The 18,835-nt window shown below is 34.4% G+C and overlaps 1 protein-coding gene across 1 annotated transcript in view; it reads left to right on the top strand.

Annotated features, from left to right (window-relative positions):
- The window catches only part of CDC73 (cell division cycle 73), a 157,789-nt gene that overhangs the window by 130,243 nt on the left and 8,711 nt on the right, over positions 1-18,835 (top strand). The window contains exons 14-15 of the mRNA XM_006889523.1: positions 15,185-15,346; positions 16,886-16,986. Coding sequence (XP_006889585.1) covers positions 15,185-15,346; positions 16,886-16,986 — 263 coding nt within the window. The remainder of the gene's footprint in view (positions 1-15,184; positions 15,347-16,885; positions 16,987-18,835) is intronic.

Here is an 18,835-nt window from a genome sequence, read left to right on the forward strand (position 1 = left end):
CCCAAAGACATGTGGGTCTTTTGATAGAAGATGGTACCTAGTGAAATTCCTACAGTCATTTTGACTCAGCCTTTGAAGGAGATTTGATAGCAGACTGTCTCAGACATGAAAACATGAATTTTATTTGCTATTCATTCTTTTCTATCTTCTTCCTCATTAGTAAAGATTTTTCTGACTTTTGTATTCTTCAAAAATATATACATAGTCATTTTTTGTTTTGTTTTATTGTTACTTTGCCACATTGTTGCTTTTCTATGTCTTTGAAATGAAATTGCTAGTTCCAAGGGCTTGATCCACATTGTTACTAAAAAAAGGAAGGAGCAACCAGGACTTGAGTTTTAACTAATTCAGTGATAGGCTACGAAGTGAAATCAGAGCAGACCTAGATTTTGTAAAAGGAAATTATATTAGAACAGGAAAATTTGTGGGTCAAAGCTCTGGAATAGGAGGCTCAGAAGGAAGATAGTGAGGCTACACAGAAGTCTGATGGTGCAAAATTGGAGATTGTTAGGACTCTGAGGAATGACATACACTCAAAGGCTGCAATTTTTTTATTGGAATGCCCATTTCTATTTCTTTAAATTGGGCTTTTTTTAAAAAAAAAACAACTTATTGCCCTTGTTTTCCAGGAGAGAGAGATTACATTTCTTCTAGTAATTGGACCCATAATTTTTTCCATTACACTTATCTTTTCACTCTGTCTACATTTCACAACTTGAGTCAGCTCAGGTTTTACTTTGTGTGGACCATTACTGGTCTGGGAAAAACTGGTTTGAAGCCCTTGAGCAACATGTGGAGATTATTGGAGAAAAGGAGATTTTTGTACCTGAAGTTAAAAGTTGTTTTTGGTGCAATGTGTCTTCATTTGGTGCATCTCTGATTTTAGTTTTTGAAAAAGCAAGCTTACGTTATTTATATCTGCATATAGGTATTTATGTCTTGAAGCTTCCTGACATTTATGTTTGTTTTCTTTGTTCTGAGTGGATCAGAAAATCTTTAAAGCCTATTCTAATTGTTACATTTCATTTGTAAATTCAATATTATCCATTTGCAATATTTAGAAGTTGATTTTAATAAATTTTAAGTTTAGTTGTATAAAATTCCAGAACACTGTGTATCATTAAAGTTCTTAAGTCTTCATTCTTCTGCCTAATGTTTGTAGTATTCATTATTTATACATTATCATAAAAATATAGCTGTGCAGAGAAATAATAAAGCAAATTTTAATTGCTTCCTCCTTAGCCTTTCAGTAGAGAAGTCAAGCACATAAACAGACTGCATTCTTAGGATAGACTATGCATTATTTTTTGGTCTTAGTTTAAACACTCCCTTCATTGTTTAACACCTCATTGCAGCTGACATCTCCCCTACAGTTAGAGTCAGCTGGAGGGCTTTGCTATGTAATTAATGCATAATTGAAACCTCCTCCACACAATTATAGTACTGGCTGTAACCCATAACTCATGTTGGCATAGATTCTCCTTGCTTTCATGTAAAATTGAGAATTCTTCAATTTTTCTAGCCTTTTACGTAAGTAAACAAAACTGTAAAACCCAGCTTTAACATTTAACAAATTACAAAGTTAAGATTATGTTTTGGAAATACTAAGTACCTTTTGCATTTATAGACATGATCTTGAGAAAATTTTTTATGGAACTGTTTATGTAAGTTTATGTTTGGATGGAACTTCTGAATGCAATCATAATTTGATGATAGCCTCTTCGGAAATAGATACAAAGAAGAGAGATTGCACCAGGAGAACACTCCAAAGAAATGCAGCTTTTTCTCATGTTAGCAGAATACTGTTTACCATGTGCATGTGAGGACAGTACTGTGGCTTATTAAACAACCACTATGAAAGGAATATGCACACCAATTAAACAAGGATGACAATACTTCATGTTGCCAGCAGCCACAGGCAATGTAAAATAGTTACTTTGGAAAGATCTATAGGAATTAATTTATCCTTACCACAATGAAGAACTATTGCAGTAATTTTAGCATCCTCTTTTGAATGAAAGTGGCACTAACTGGTTATTTTAAAGTTGTCTACTACACCAAGATGTAGGCTTCCTTTAATAGATTCTTCCTTGGACTTGATAGAATTCTTAAATCTGCTGATTGGTATTTTGTTAGTGCTGAAAAGTTTTTGACTCCTATCTCTTCGAATATAACCCTCTTATCTGAAACTGAGGAGGACCTGAAGCATTTGCTGCAGAAGGTCAAGGACTGCAGTCTTCAATATGGATTGAAGCTCAACTTCAAGAAAACAAAGATTCTCACTACTGGGCCAATTGGCAGCATCAATATGAATGGTGAAGAGATTGAGATAGTTAACAGTTTTGGAAATCAGAAGACAAATTGTATTGGGAAAGTCAGCTGTGAGGGACCTCTCAAGAGTACTGAAGAGCAATGTCGTCAGGCTGGAGACTAAGGTGGGCCTGATCCAGGCTATGGTCTTTGTAATTACATGCTATGCATCAGAGAGTTGGACAGTGAATAGGGATGATAGAAAGAAAATTGATGCCTTTGAGCTGTGGTGCTGGAGAAGAGTGTTGAATATACCATGGACTGCTAGGAGAACAAACAGGTTTGTCCTGGAGAGGGTGAAGCCAGAATGCTCCTTGGAGTCAAGGATTCTGAAGCTTCGTCTGACATACTTTGGCATGTTGCAAAGAGGGACTGGTCCTTGGAGAGGGACATCATGTTTGGGAGAGCAGAGGGACGGTGCAGGAGAGGAAGACCCTCGATGAGATCTATCAATTCTGTGAGAGGAGTGGTGAGAATGAGTGTATTTGAGATGGCGAGGTTGGCACAGGATAGAACGGCGTTTAGGGCTCTTGTACATAGGGTTGCTATGAATCACAAGCGACTTGATGGCACATAACAACAACAACAACATCATCATCATCTTTTTTGGAGGTATTCAAGTGAAATATTTTAAGAACTTTCTATTCTATTTTCATGTCTTCCAACCTATTCTGTTTTCTGCCGGTTTATCTGTAATCTGAATTGTTTTGTTGTTCACTTTATTATTGAGAATATATACAGCAAAACATGTAAAGTTCAGTAATTTTTTTCATGTATTGATACGTTGCTTATAATCTTCAAGTTGTAACCATTCCCAGAGCCTCCTTTTCTAAATTATTCTTCCTCTATTAATGTAAGTATACTGACCCTTAAGGTTCCTATTCAGTTATTCCAGTTGCTTTTGTGACTTAAATTCCAAACTGTTGCTGTGTTTTAAGATTTCAAGTAATATCTTTATCTTGAGATTTGATAATTATAACAAGGCCATACTTGAAGGAGTTCATCTAGTGGATGGTACCTGAGAGGAAATGCTGTTCTATATTTTCCTCATTTTGATCAGGATTTTTTTCTTTTTCTGAAATCTGTGATGAAAATGTTCTATATAATGGAAGTCTACATTTACCAAGAATATAGGCCAGAAAGGAGAGTCAGAAATAGGGGGGAGGGAGGTGTAGCTTACTGTTTACATGAACCCTCCTTGTTTGCCACGGGATTATAACTGGGTATCATGATAGAACATTTTGATCCAAGAATCTATAATAGAATCCTCATCAAAATGGAAGGAAATAACAGTTTAATCAAATGTCTGCATCAGTGTTGTATCTTTTCTCCATACCTGTTTAGTCTGTATGCTGAGAAAATAAGAAGCTGTATTATGTAGATGACACAGATTTGCATGCAGATAGTGACTAAAACTTGAAGCACTTAACTGCCGAAGATCAGACTATAGCCTTTAATATAGTTTACATTTCAACATTAAAACCCCAGAATCTTCTCAATGAAACAATTGACAACATCCTGATAGTTGGAGAAAAGATAAGCATTGTTAAGGATTTCATTTTATTGGGTTCTGCAGTCAACACCATGGTAGTAGCAGCAGTAAGGAAAGCAGATGTGTTGCATTAGGCAGGTCTGTCAAGAACTTACCTACATTGCTAAAACATAGTTATAATCAATTTAAAGACTAGGATGCACCTGATCCAAACCATGGTCTTTTAAGTTACTTCCTATGCATCTGAAAGTTAGACACTAAATAGTGAGGATGGCAGACCAAGAATCTTTTGCCTTTTTTATTGTTGTGTTGGCAAAAAGGACTGAATATCTCATGCACTGCCTGAAGAACAAGTTTGTCATGAGGAAGTACAATCATGGTGCTCCTTAGAGGAAAGTATAGTGCAAACTTGTGTCATTATTGAATTGTATGGTTGACTTGACAGCACATAACATTACATTTTAAAATTAAAATATCTTTCTGTTTCAGTTTCAGGGGTTCTATTTAGTCCTATTCAGATAAATCTTTGTGTGTTGTTTTAAAAAGCCTTGAAGCAGGAGCGGCATCCGCTTCTGAAATGGCTTGCCTTTGGAAACTCTTATGTACGAACAGTGCTCAGGCCTTTCGTTTCATAGGGTTGCTATGAGTCGCCTGCGACTGGACAGCACCTAACAACAACAACATTTAATCCTATTCAGATAAATCTTTGTGTGTTGTTTTAAATGATTATTTATTCATTGTTGAACATCTTCTTTCCTCTACCTCTGCTTTTTCCCAGTTGACTTTGTACCTCTTGTTCCAGATTGTTGTCATGCTTGTTATACCTAATTATATATTCTTTTTGGACCATTCTTCCCCTCTTCTTTTCCAATGCAGTGTTCATGAAGTAGCCACTTTTTTACTATACTACCCCCCATCCTCCATGTCTGTCCTCTTTTATAACAGCAGTGTTATGCAGTATTTGTCCTTTTGTGACTGAGATATTTAATTTAGGATACTGTCCTCCAGGCTCACTTATGTTGTGTAATGTTTTACAAGTTCATTGTTTTTCAGTGCTGCGTAATATTTTGTGGATATACCATAGTTTTCTATCCATTTGTTTGTTGACGAGCACTTGGGTTGCTTCAGTCTCTTTGCTATTTTGAATATTGCAGCAATAAACATGGATGTTATCCATTTTATACTTTTTCTCTGTATTTGTTTTAAGCTTGGTTTTTGGTGCGTGTATTTGAAGGCCCTTATTTACAGTTCTTTTGGCTATTGTTATATTCCTGATACTTCTTGTGTACAATTTTTTATAATTCTGTTTCTTATATTAAAAAAAAAAGTTTTACATTTCTGTTTGGAATTTAGTTCTGTTTGAGGTTTACTGTAGCCAAGATATTTTTTCTTTTTTGCTGCAAATCCACTTAAGGTCCAGTTTAAAGTATTGATATATTTGCTTTTACTGGCACTTGTCATAGTATGAGTTGGCCCTGAGTGTGAGATTGAAAAAGGGATAGTGGATTTATTTCTAATTAGCTCTCCCACTGAACATGCTCTTGACATTTCTGGCTTTTCAGGCTAGGAATGCCTATAATATTCCCCACTTAGAGGAGGATTTGGACTTTAACTCAGTTTCAGGAGGAGCCCAATGTAATACAGCCAAAAAAAAAAGCGCTCAGTTTAATTGGTTTGTAAATGCTTTCTCTATTCACTGTATAAAAAATTTCTTGGTAGCTAGTTAAGAGAAGCTTTTAGGAAAATCTTCATATTTTATGCAGAATTTTTGGCTATTTTCATTAGAAGTGTTGGTTCAATACCTTAGGTAATTACTGTTGACTTAATCAATTTATATCATCTTGTTTCAGGCCAATATAAAGGCACAGTAATTGGGAAATATTAATAGTGGCTAACTAATGAACAAAAAGATTAATGGAAGTAATGAAGTATTTAAAAATTGACCCACAAAATTTAATTGTTTGAAAAGAATTCTTATCAGCAATGGTACTCAAATAATGAGGGGAGCTATAAATTCCAACCTTTAGTTCTTATTAGAGACAAATTTTATTTACAATTCACTATAGATCTGAGTATAACAGCTAAAACTCTTATCAGGATTCTAAAGGAAAACATAGATGTCTTTGTGTCTATGGATAAACAAGATTTTAGGGTGCACCATAAAAAGAGAAAAAATTAGATTTCAGTAAAATTTAATACACTGCTTAGTAGAAGATAATGTTAAGAAAATGAAAAGGCTAATCACAGATTAGGAGAAAATATTACATTTTTTGAGAAAAGATTTATATCCAGATTATGATAATAAATTACTTGTATAGTTCAGTAATGACAGGATAGTTTGAAAAATAATCTTAAAGATGATTTATTAGTTTTAAGGAGACTAATAAAGTCTTAAAGAGATTTTGATATTACTAAACAAAGTCTACAGATACCTAATAAACACATGAAAAGATACACATTTTTGCTATATGCTGTCAGAACATAAGTTGAACATTTGTTACATGAGTTGTAACACCTGTAACTTGTTATGTAAGTTGGAACATTTGTTATATGAGTTGGATCTGCCCATAGCTGACCCTCCAGTGGGATTTTAGAGGCTGACAGACTCTCCAGGGGGTTTTCAGAGACAATCACAGAGCAGTTGATTGCCCATCTTTTTCCTGCTGAGCTCTTGGTTGTTGCAAACCATGTGTCTCAGGGTGTGCAGTGCAGTCTCCTGTGTAATTTACAGCTTCTGAAAACCCACTAGAGGGTCATCCATGAATTACCTCCACCTTGATGGCAGTGACTTGTGTGTCTTGATTGGAACAGTACTTAAACAGAGAATAGATTATGAAAAGAAACTATTGTCTGTAGACGTTATTCTAGTGAAAATGTTAATCTGTATCCATAAAACACATAACATAGACGATTAGTTGGTATAACTTTGATATGTATGAAACACATGTTCCTTGTTGGAGAAAGACTTCATTCTTGTAAAGCAAAAACCAAGTGCTTAAGGAAGAAATAAATACCAAAGGCTGTTTTTACTTACATCAAACAGTGATGTTGAAGCCCTGAGGAATGAAATGGCCAGTTTGCTCAACATACTGATAGTTCTGATTTTTAAAGGATATCATTAAGACATTGTCATAATTGACAGTATTTCTTTCTTTCATGTTGTTGTGTGCTTTCATGTCAGAACCAATGCATAGCTCACACTTCTGCAGAATTTTGGGAGGCTGTAAATAACATGAGACTGCCCAACCTCTCTCTGAATAACTGGTAGATTGACACCATGCACCTTTGGGATCGCAGCATAAGTTCTGACTACTACTCATATTTATGTCAGATTTGATATAATACAGTAGTTTGTATAGCTGAAATCTAAGTGGATTAAAAATGGTGTGCTAATCTTCGCCCCCCCCCATTTTTTAGTTGAAATTTTAATAAAAGTTTATAGATAACTTGGATTTCCATTCATTCATTGTTACACATTTTTCTCTCTGCCCACTTCTCCTCCCACTCCATTTCGCTTTTCCCTTGAGATGATTAAAAAAAATTTTTTTTTTATTGTTATACAATCATCTCTGCCCCAAGTCCGCTTCACTATGCATTTCTTTTTCTGGAATCTTGCCATGCAGATAATACCCAATCATAAATTCCTTGTAAACAGTTCTCTCCCTCATCCATTTCAATGCAGTATACATTTTTTTATCCACTCTTTTCTTAGTTTCCCCCAAACCAGTTTTCTCTGTTTTATAACAGTGGCCTTATACAGTATTTGTCCTTTTATGATTGAGATATTTCACTGAACATAATGTCCTCTAGGGTCACCCATTTCGTAGAATATTTCATGAGTCCCTTGTTTTTCATGCTGTGTAGTATTTCATTGTGTGCATATACCACAGTATGTCTGTCCATTTGTTTGTTGATAGGCTCTTGGGTTGTTTCCAACTCTTTGCTGTTGTGAACAAAACAGCAATAAACATAAGTGTGCATATATCTCTGCTTGGGTGGCAGGTCTTGTTTCTTTAAGATACATTCCTATTGGTAGAATTGCTGGGTCAAATGGTACTTCTATTTCCAGTTTTCTGAGAAAGTGCCATACTGCTTTCTACAGTACGTGCACCATTTTATACTCCCACCAACAGTGAAGAAGAATTCAGTTCCTCCACAGTCTTGGCATTTGTTGTTTGTTGCTCTGTTGGATATTGCTATTCTTACTTGGGTGAGGTGATATCTCATAGTTGTTTTGTTTTGCATCTCTTTTAAGCTAGGGATTTTGAACATTTCTTCATGTGTTTGCCATCTGAATGTCTTCTTTGGTGAAGTGTCTATTCATATTCTGTGTCCATTTTTCATTTAGGTTGTTTTCCTTAATCTTGTTGTGGTGCTCGAATATTTTATAAATTCTAGATATAAGTCCCTTGTTTGACATGTCATTACTAAATATTTTTCCCTGGTCTGGTTTTCCTTTTACCTTGCTGGAGAAGTTTTTGGATGTACATGCGGATTTTTTTGTGTTCCTAGTTAGATTTTTTCTCCCAAGTATTTAATCTTGTCATTAGCTATTATGATGGGTCTTATTTTTTATCTCCAGTACTGTATTCTTTTTGTCACTGTAGAGAAATCCAGTTGATTTTTGTATGTTGATCTTGTATCCTGACACTTGACTGAATTGGTCAACTATGTCCAGTAGTTTTCTTGCCAAGTCTTTAGGGTTTTATAAGTATACTATCATATCCTCTGCATAGACAGATGCTTTTACCCCCTCTTTGCCAATTTGGATACCTATTATTTCCTTCTCTTGCCTTATAGCCATCACTAAAATTACCAATACAGTACTGAATAGGAAAGGTGATAGTGGGCATCCTTGCCTAGTTCCTGTTCTCAAGGGGAATGCCTTTTAATCTCTCATTTGAGAACAATGTTGGCTCTCGGGTTTGCATATATACTTTTTACTATGTTGAAGAACTTAACCCTCTATTCCTATTTTGTTGAGTGTTTTAATCAAGAAAGAGTGGTTTTATCAAAGGCCTTTTCTACATCAATTGATAGGATCATATGGTTCTTGTTCTTTGCTTTGTTAATGTGATGAATTACACCAATTGTTTTTCTTATGTTGAGATATCCTTGCTTACTTGTTATGAATCCTACTTTGTCATGGTTATTTTATTTTTTATTATTGTTGGATTCCACTGGCCAGGGTTTTATTCAGGATTTTTGCATCTGTGTTCATGAGAGACAATTGGCCTGTAGTTTTCTATTTTGGTGATGTCTTTAACTGGCTTTAGTATCAAGAATATGTTTGCCTTACAGAGTGTATCTGGGAGAATTCCTTTTTTTTTTTTTTTCCTTTTTCCTATTTTCTAAAATAATTTATGTAGAAATGGTGACAGTTCTCTGACAGTTTGATAATACTCACTTATAAAACCGTCTGGTCCAGGACTTTTTGGCTGGAAGTTGTTGTATTACATTTTCAGTTTCTTCTTTTGAAATGGGTCACATGTTCAGTTTCAGTTTGTGTCACTTTAGGTAGGTTGTGAATTTCTAAGTATTTGTGCAGTTCTTCTAAATTTTCCTATTTGTTTAAGTATAGTTTCTTTTATAATATTCCATTGTTAGCCTTTCTATTTTAGTTGGTTCTGTTGTGACATAGCCCATTTCATCTTTTAATTGGATTATTTGTGCTTTTTTATTCTTTTCCTTTGTTAGTTTTGCTTGTGGTTTGTCGATTGTATTGACCTTTATAAAGAACCAATTCGTAGTTTTGTTGATGGTTTTAATTGTTTTGTCTGTTCTCTATTTCATTTATTTCTGCCCTAATTTTTATAATTTCAGTTTTTTTAAGCGGTTGTTGGGTTTTCTTCCTGTTCTTTTTCAGTTTTTTGGAGGTGTTGTGTTAGAGAGTGAATGGTCATTTTTTTCCTGCCTTTGATGTGTTTGCTTATTACTTATAAATTGACTTCTGATTACTGCTTTGCCTGTTTGCCAGAGGTTTTGGTAAGTGGTGTTTTCATTGTCATTTGTTTCAAAGAACATTTTAATTTCTTCTAGTACCATTTCTTCTAGTAACATTTTATTTCTTCTAATACCCAGTCATGTTAGATCAAGGTGTTGTTCAGCTTCCAAATGTATTGATTTTTCTCTTTTCATTGTGGTCTGAGAAGATGCTTTGCATTTTTTCTGTGTTTTATAATTTATTAAAAATTGCCTTGTGACCTAAAATGTGATCTATTCTAGCTCTTTCCATGCACATTGTAGAAGAACATATACTGTGATTTTTTTGAGGGGATGTGCATTAGCCTATAAATATTTATGAGATCGAGTTGGTTTATTGTGTGGTTTTAATTATTGAGTATCTTTGTTGAGTTTCTTTTTGGTAGTTTTATCTTCTTGAAAGTGGTGTATTGACATCTCCAACTATTATAGTGATGATGTCTATTTCCTTGTTCCTTTTTGTTAGTGTTTGTTTTATATATTTTGCAGCTCTATGATTTGGTACATAGATATTTATTATTGTTTTGACCTTTTAATCATTATGTAGTGAACTTCCTTGTCCTTTGTGATGGCTTTTGCAGTGAAATTTATTTTATCAGAGATAAATATTGCTACTCCTGACTTTTTTCTGGTTGCCATTTACTTGGTGTATCTCCCCCACCCTTTTATATTTAGTTTTTCTTTATCCTTACTTTTCAGCTGTGTCTTTTGTAGACATCATATTGATGGATTTATTTTATTTTTTTATCCAATCTGCTATTCTTTTTCTCTTCAGTGGTGCATTTAACTGATTCACAGTCAGTGTGATTATTGAGGGGATAGGTTTTATTGTTATCATTTGGATGAGTTCTTTTTGATGTTGTTGCTAGTTACTTTGGTCCATTCTGCTTTCTGTGGAACCTCTGTAAGAAGGACATCCCTCAGTGTTTCCTACAGTGCTAGTCTTATTTTTACGAACTCCCTTAGGTTCTGTTTTTCTGGGGATATCTTGATCTCTCCATATTTAATGGACAGTTGTGCTGGGTACAATATTCTTGGTTGACACTTGTGTTCTCTGTGTGTCTGGTATATGCCATTCCACTGTCTTGCTCACCTGGTTTCTGCTTAGAAGTTGGCACTTAATCTTATTTACTCTTACTTATAGGTTATTCTTTGTTTCTCCCTCACTGATTTCAGATTTCTCTTCTTATCTTTGATTCTGGCAAATTTTTCTATGATCTGCCTTGGTGTTTTTCCTTTAGGGTCTATTCTATATGGTATTCACTTAGCTTCTTGAAAATATATTATCTCATTCTTCTTTATGCCTGGAAAGTTTTTGTCTAGTAATTCTTTCACAACTTTTTCAGTGCCTTTACTTGTTTCTTCTTGTTCTAGGATTCCAATTATGCACATGTTGTTTCTCTTGATAGAGTTCCACATTATTCTTGTGTTTTCTTATTTTTCCTTAATTTTTGAATCTTTTTTTTTCCCTAGCAGATCAGTGGTGACAATTCTAAATTCTGTTTCACTGGTTCTGTGTTCCACCTCTTCAGCTCTGTTCATGTGTCCCTCCATCATGTTGCCAGCATCTGAAACATTGGATCTCATATTTTGGATTGCGTTTCTTGTTTTTCCAGAGCCTCTAATATTGCATTTGTTTTATCTGCATTGCTTTGGATTTTTCTTTTAAGCTTTTCTTGGTTTTTGCTTGCAGTGTCCTGTAATTCTTCAAGTTTCTCTTACACCCTTAGAAAATATTCAGTCATTGGTTTTTTGTTTTTTTTTTAAAATTCTGTGTCAAGAAAGTTCCATCAGACTTTCTGGCTTCAGGAAGTCCATTGACAATGTGTCACATTTTTTGGGGTGACATCTTGCTTTGGTCTTGTGTAGTGTGTGAGGTAGCCATCTTCTTTTGTGACATTGCTGCAGTAGAATTTTTCATGTTTGAGGCTGTAGCCACCTAATTGCTCCAAAAGAGAGTTGGGCAGGTGCTCACAATGATGCATTTAGAGTGGGCACATGTGCACACACATGTGGGGGTGGAGAGTGGGGGGGTTGTACATGGGCACCTGAATGGAAAGCCAGAAAGCTTGGGTTTTCCCCTTGAGAACTGGGTCTGCCACCCCAGTGGAGTTCCAGCTCTCTCACTCTTTCCTGCTTAAGGTTAAGCGGTCCCTTATGGTCCAGCATTCATCAGTGATCCCCTTATAAGTACCTCACTCAAATTCCCACTGTTATGCTTGCTCCTGCAGGGCAGGCTCTGCTGAGGCCCACTGCTCCCATGGCTCCCAAACGTCATTGTCTTAATAACAATTCTCATGCAAATTCCAGCTGTCTTGCTTGCTCTGTGTGTTGTTCTATTGAGTGCTAATCTTTTTACGTTTGGGAGAATGGATCTCTTTGTTATCTAATGAAATCAAGGCTCAGAATATTTTTTTAATTATTTAATGTGTGTACCATCAAATTGGATCTGACTGGTATAGGCGGTGATTGTTCCTTCTTCAGCAGAGCATCTGGTGGATTTGAACCGTGCATCTCTGGGATTGCAGTGCAGTTTCCTGCCACTAGGCCACCAGAGCTTGCCAAGACTCAGAATATTTTAAAGTTAAACTGTCTTCTATTACTGGTACTCTTCTAAGGAAATACTTAGCAATATTCAGAAAATAAAATACTAGAGCTTTGAAAAATTTAGGACTGTGCATGCATGAAAACCTAGTCAAGAGGGTGATAAAGTTTCATATGTAAAATTGTAAACATTTTAACCCTCTTCAGATAGAAACCTGACTTAAATACAGCAAAGCATGTTTACCTAGATAGTAAAATTCCTCTGTTGTGGAATATAAGCATTAATAGGGCAGAGACTATAGTAGAGTATATTGTATAACATTTTAAACACAATAACTTACTAATTTTTGTTAGTTGTGCCTCTGTATTGGAATTTGGTTTCCAATAATTAATATATACTGGACTTTTCTTCTAGAAATTAAATATGCCAGTATATATATTTGGTATTTTTCTAAGTTAATATCATTATTAAATAAAAACAATCAAATCCATTAAAAGTATGGGAAGATATTTTGAAAATAATTCAGAAATCTAACACTTCCATCACATTTGAAATGAATGTGAAAATAATTGCAAGCAAATATCACGGTTATACTTATAAGTACTAAAAGATATGATAACTAATAAGATTCTAGCAACTTAAAGCTCTCACTGGTTTTTGTTTCTTCTTTTCATATTCACACTTTTATCTTTCTAAAACATTGGAAATAGAGTGATATTCATTGCAGTCATTGTATTGTACATAAGAGAGACCAGAACCATAGTTGATAAATTATGCTACTACGGTATATATCTTTAGAAAGTAGACTACTCTAAAATGTGTTGTGAATGCTGAAAAGTTCTGTGTTGAGCTTGTAATTGGGAAAGAAATGACTTAAAGTTGATCGTTACTAAATTACTAACACTATTTACTGTAAAACACTCTTCTTAACATGCAATGATTTAATTTCTTTAAAATTCAGAAAACAATGTTTGAGAGTCCTTTTAGTAATTTTGCTTAATTTTCAAAAAGGTTATTTTGAGAGGCTACTGTAGATGAGCTAGGTTTCTTAATGGAGAGGTCTAACAGAGTCCAACAGCATCTTCAAAGATTGCTGTTAATCTAATAAAGTTTCCTGTAGTAGAAAATTTTCCTCTATAACGTTTGAAAAATCAATAATTACTGCTATATTTTAAGTAAACTTGAATAATACTGTTGGGTAAATATGTATATCCATTCAAATGAATAGAAATTTATTTGTGACAGCTACACAAGCATACACCTTGATCATCTCAACGAGCTCCTATGTTACTTGGCATATAAAGAGTCATACTCTAGAGCATTATGATCTATATGAACAGAAAATATTTATTTAGATATTAATCACAGCAACCTTGTGTATAAGAGATGGAAATAATAGTCTAGTGCCATCCTCACAATCATTGCTCTGTTTGAGCCCATTTCATTGAGGGTTGCTTTTCTTTCCCTTTTTCCTCTGCTTTAACAAGCATGTTCTTTTCCAGAGACTGGTGGTGGTTGTTAGTTTGCGTAGAGATATGGCTCATATTGACTCTATGAACAAAAGATCTGAATCTTCTTTTTTCCTGGGCCATTGTCACATTTTCTGATACACAAGAGCCCATTGTGGCAGTCACAATGTCAGTCCACCTGGTCAAAGGTCTTCCTCCTCTTCATCAACCCTCCACCCTTCCCAGCAATTATGTCCCTCTCCAAGGAATAGGCCCTGTTAGCAACATGTCTAACGTGTGTGAGGCGAAGCTTCCTCATTGTTGCCTCCATTGAGCATTCTGGCTTCACCTTCTTCAGGTTGTTTCTGTTTGTTTTCTTGGTCATCCATGCGATGTTTGGTGCTCTTCCCCATCACCACAGCTCAAAGGCATCAGTTCTTCTTTTGTAATCCTTACTCATCTTACAGCTCTCAGATGCATAAGTGATTTTAAAGATTATGGCCTGAATCAGACACACCTTAGTCTTCAAACTGACACCAGAAACTGGTATTTCCTGATAATGTAACCAAAGTATGTGAGGTGAAGTCTCTCCAACCTTCCTTCTAAGAAACATTCTGGCTGTACTTCTTTCAAGATGGATTTCTTCATTCTTTTCGCAGTTATAAGTATAATCAATATTCTTTACCAGCACCATAACTTAAGGACATAAGTTGTGTCCTGTCAAGGTGAATCTAACCCCTAATTGCGCCCTCCAGCAGGTTTTCCACAGGCTGTAAAATCACACAGCAGGAGATTTCCCATCTTTCTCCCATGGAGCAACTGGTGAATTTAAACTGCATGAAATGATTGAAAATACGATTGCTTGGGTCAGGTGCAGATTGGTCATCAAAAGGACCTCTTTTCTCCTAAATTCTTTATCTAGGTTTTTTGCGGCAATGTATTGTTTGATTTTTGTGACTGCTTCTTCCATAGGCATTGACTGGACCCAAGTAAAATAATATCTTTGACAATGCCAATCATTTCTCTATTTATTGTAATGTTACTTAATGATAAATCCTAATTCACACAGAAAGTCTTTCATCTATATTAAGTAAGTGGTTCCCGTCCTCTTAGCTTTCAAAAAACAAGATTGTATCATATGCTTTTTCTCTTATTGCTCCTGATTCATCTTCCAGTTCTTGTGCTTTTTCTTCATACAGTGTCTATAGAGGTAATATATAATTTTTTTAAAACTATGAATGTTTTAAAAATTATCATAAAATATTTTTCTTAAAAAAATTTTCCATTTCTTATTTTATATGATTTCTCATGGAATTTGTTCTAATAAATCATTCTTCTATCAAAAAAAAAATTCCAATTTCATCACTTTGCATATATTTGACCTTTTCTTCACTATTTTATTCAAAGATTTGTCCCATCAGATGAAAAGAAGAAACAAGGCTGTCAACGGGAAAATGAAACTCTAATACAGAGGAGAAAAGACCAGATGCAACCAGGGGGCACTGCAATTAGTGTTACAGTTCCCTATAGAGTAGTAGACCAGCCCTTTAAACTTATGCCTCAAGATTGGTAAGATATTCTGTATTTTTTAATACTTCTCTTTCTGGGTGTGTGTGTGTGTAAAATAGATTTTAATTACATGAACAAAGATCAAACTTTTTAAATTATTATTGCCCAGCCATCCTAAAGCCAGGTGGTTCCAAAATATCAGCTCCTCCACAGGAGAAAGATGAGCACTCTCCTCCAGTGTAAATTAAGAGCCTCTCAGAATCTGCTGAGGGTTAGCTTTGAAACAGTTCTTACTTAATGAGTTTGAATTTGAATTTATATAAATGAAACCTACATTTGAAACTTATATTAATGAATTTAGATCTAATGTGATCATCAATAAAGGTAGCATTTTTAAAAATACTTAAATTTGTATTTTGACAAAGTAGTTGTAGGCTTAACTGGTTTTTGAAAGTTGTAATTTCTCAGTTTTTTTTTTTTTTTAAATTAATTTTTTGTGTGTGTACCATCAAATCGGATCTGACTGGTAAAGGAGGAGACTGCCCCTCCTTCTCCAGCAGAGCATCTAGTGGATTCAAACTGCGTACCTCTAGGATTCCAATGCAGCTTCTTGTCACTAGGCCACCAGAGCTCCCCAATTTCTCAGTTTTTTAAGTGTTTGGTAAATTAAGAGCTAGGCAGATTTCTTTCTCGGAAATCTAAGTTGATTGGTTAGAAGAACAAGTTGCTTAAAAAAATTACTATAGAATTTAAGGAGAGTGAAACGTAATTTTTATGTCTAGATGGTTTCTGTACTCAGGTACTTCTCAGGCAGTCAAAAATCCTAAAGATAAAGCCTTGAGGCTTTATAAAATGGTTGGTGGATTACTTTCATTTATTGTTTTAATAGGGGCCTATATTACTAACGAGGTGGGTTGACACAATGACAACAACAATAGATAGGCTCAAGTGTGTCAGAGATGATGAGGAAAGCGCAGTATTGGACAGGGCTCAGTTCTGTTGCTCATAGCTCACTGTGAGTCATACTTGACTAGACAGCACATAACACAAACAACATTGTTTTTAATAGACGTGAAATATCAAAGATATGTTTAGTTGTATTTTTTTTTAATGATATATTTTTCTTTATTTTTATTGTATTATTTTTTCGTGTACTGTCAAATCAGATCTGACTGGTACAGGAGGAGATTGCCCCCTCCTTCTCCAGCAGAGCATCTGGTGGATTTGAACCACATACCTCTGGGATTGCAGTGCAGTGTCTTGCCCCTGTATTTTTTTTTTGACCAGCCTTTTTGATTCATAAACCCACTACTGTTCACAGCTGTTTTACAAAGAGTGTTTGTACTCTAATCAGTAGATAAATTTACAAAGATCACATATAAAGATGAGGGAAGTATTTGTATTTAAAATACTTAGATTTTAAAAAAAATGTTGGAGGAGTATAGCAGTAAGTGCCAAAATGGTAACATTATAATGAGAAATTATGTGGTAGACCACATACCTCATACGAATACTGACAAATAATTATAACTCTTTCCTTAGGGACTTCTCCTAAGAAACATTCATATTTCAAACATTCTGCTCTTTTTTTACTCTTAGGGACCGAGTTGTAGCAGTTTTTGTACAAGGGCCAGCATGGCAATTTAAAGGTTGGCCTTGGCTTTTGCCTGATGGATCGCCAGTTGACATATTTGCTAAAAGTAAGATTTTTTAAAATATTTATTCCATTATCAATTTCTACTCTAATATAGCCTAAAAGGTTTCGTTTTGCTTTTCCTTTTTTTTCTATTATATATCTATTCATTGTATGATTTCTAGAGGGTTTTTTTTGAGACTGGGGAAAAAAATTAATAGTAACTTTGATAACTATTGGCTGATTAATTCTTGGGTGGTTTTTTGAATAATTGTCATATTGATTACTTCATAAAGTAGGTTGCATAAAATATCCTGAAGAATATTTAAAAATAATTAGAGGAGAGCAGTAGTAGATACAGAAGCCTAACATTGCAGTAAATTAACTGGTTTTCATATGAGTATTTAGGAAAGTTGTATTTACTTGTTAAGAATAGAACTTAGTAAAGTGATAAATTTATTACTTTTGATAAAACATTTATCTATAATTTTCTAATCTGAAGGTTAATTGTTTGCATTGATTGTTTAAAATTCATTCAGATAGTTCATTTCTCATTATATTTTAAAAACTCTTAAAGTGAAAAACATTTCTAGTTTTGGCATAATATATATATGTCAGGACTATTAAGTAACATATATAATGTTATTTTTAAATAATCATGACGTTAAAAAACCCTTTTTGCACATTTTTTCGTTGTGCTTGTGTCTTAAAGTGGAATTGCCTTTCCCTAAAATTACTTTTTATGCAACTTGAAAATCATTAATTGTGTTGCTTACCTGTATATATTCATTAAAATTTAGGCCAGTTTTGAAATAGAGTTAACTTCTGCTGAAAAATAATTTAATGTGGCATTTTTCTTAGTGGTACCACCATTTTACCAAGCTGGAAATTCTTGCCAAGTTTGAAAGTTTAATCCTTTGCTCTTTCCTTTGTTCACTTAAAAAAAAAATTCTAGTTGTTATATCATTATGATAGCTTTTATCCCGAAAATTGACTAATTGAATAAAGACTTGCAAGTATAAAGTTGAAGATACAGACTATAGTATTTATGTCAGATAATGGAAATTTTAGTAAAGTATAGCAATGAAGATGCTATTTTACTTACTTGATAGCCTTGAAATGAAAGATTTTTTAAAATTTCCTTCAGATGTAAATGTTTCTATGTTTTATTAAGAAAATGATGACATTTTGGGGTTTTTCCCCCCCAGATTATCCTTATTCTAAAATTTAGATCAGAGCTTTAATGATTTTATTTCACTATTTAGGTTTTTTGCTCTTATCAGTCATATGATTTCATGAGTTTCTTTTTCTTCAGTCTTCTGACATTTTAAATTTAAAACTACTCATATCTCTTACTACAAAACACAAGGACTTAATGTTTAGAAGGTCTCATTCAGAGTATGGTGGGTGAAGGGAGGGCTGAAAGAATTAGGAAAGATCCAGTGGGGACTTCTGAAGACAACGGGGTTATAGTGGGTGTAGGTAAGTGGTGATTAGTTTTATTTTATATATGTATTTATATATAAATGTATATTCTTATAAGTCCCGCGGGACTCAGTTTAGATGATCCCAATTTTGTTAGCAACATCCAAAGCATCATAATAAAGATCCAGTGGGGACTTCTGAAGACAACGGGGTTATAGTGGGTGTAGGTAAGTGGTGATTAGTTTTATTTTATATATATATTTATATATAAATGTATATATTTATGAGTCCCGCGGGACTCAGTTTAGATGATCCCAATTTTGTTAGCAACATCCAAAGCATCATAATCAGGAGCAAGTTGAACATAGGCCTTCTTCTCTCCATCAGGCCTAATCAAAGTGTTGACCTTAGCCACATCAATGTCATAGAGCTTCTTTACAGCTTGTTTAATTTGGTGCTTGTTGGCCTTGACATCCACAATGAACACAAGT

The sequence above is a fragment of the Elephantulus edwardii genome, unplaced genomic scaffold (genome assembly GCF_000299155.1).
Source record: "Elephantulus edwardii isolate Elephantulus edwardi_28Jun2011 unplaced genomic scaffold, EleEdw1.0 scaffold00078, whole genome shotgun sequence".
Taxonomy (NCBI): domain Eukaryota; kingdom Metazoa; phylum Chordata; class Mammalia; order Macroscelidea; family Macroscelididae; genus Elephantulus; species Elephantulus edwardii.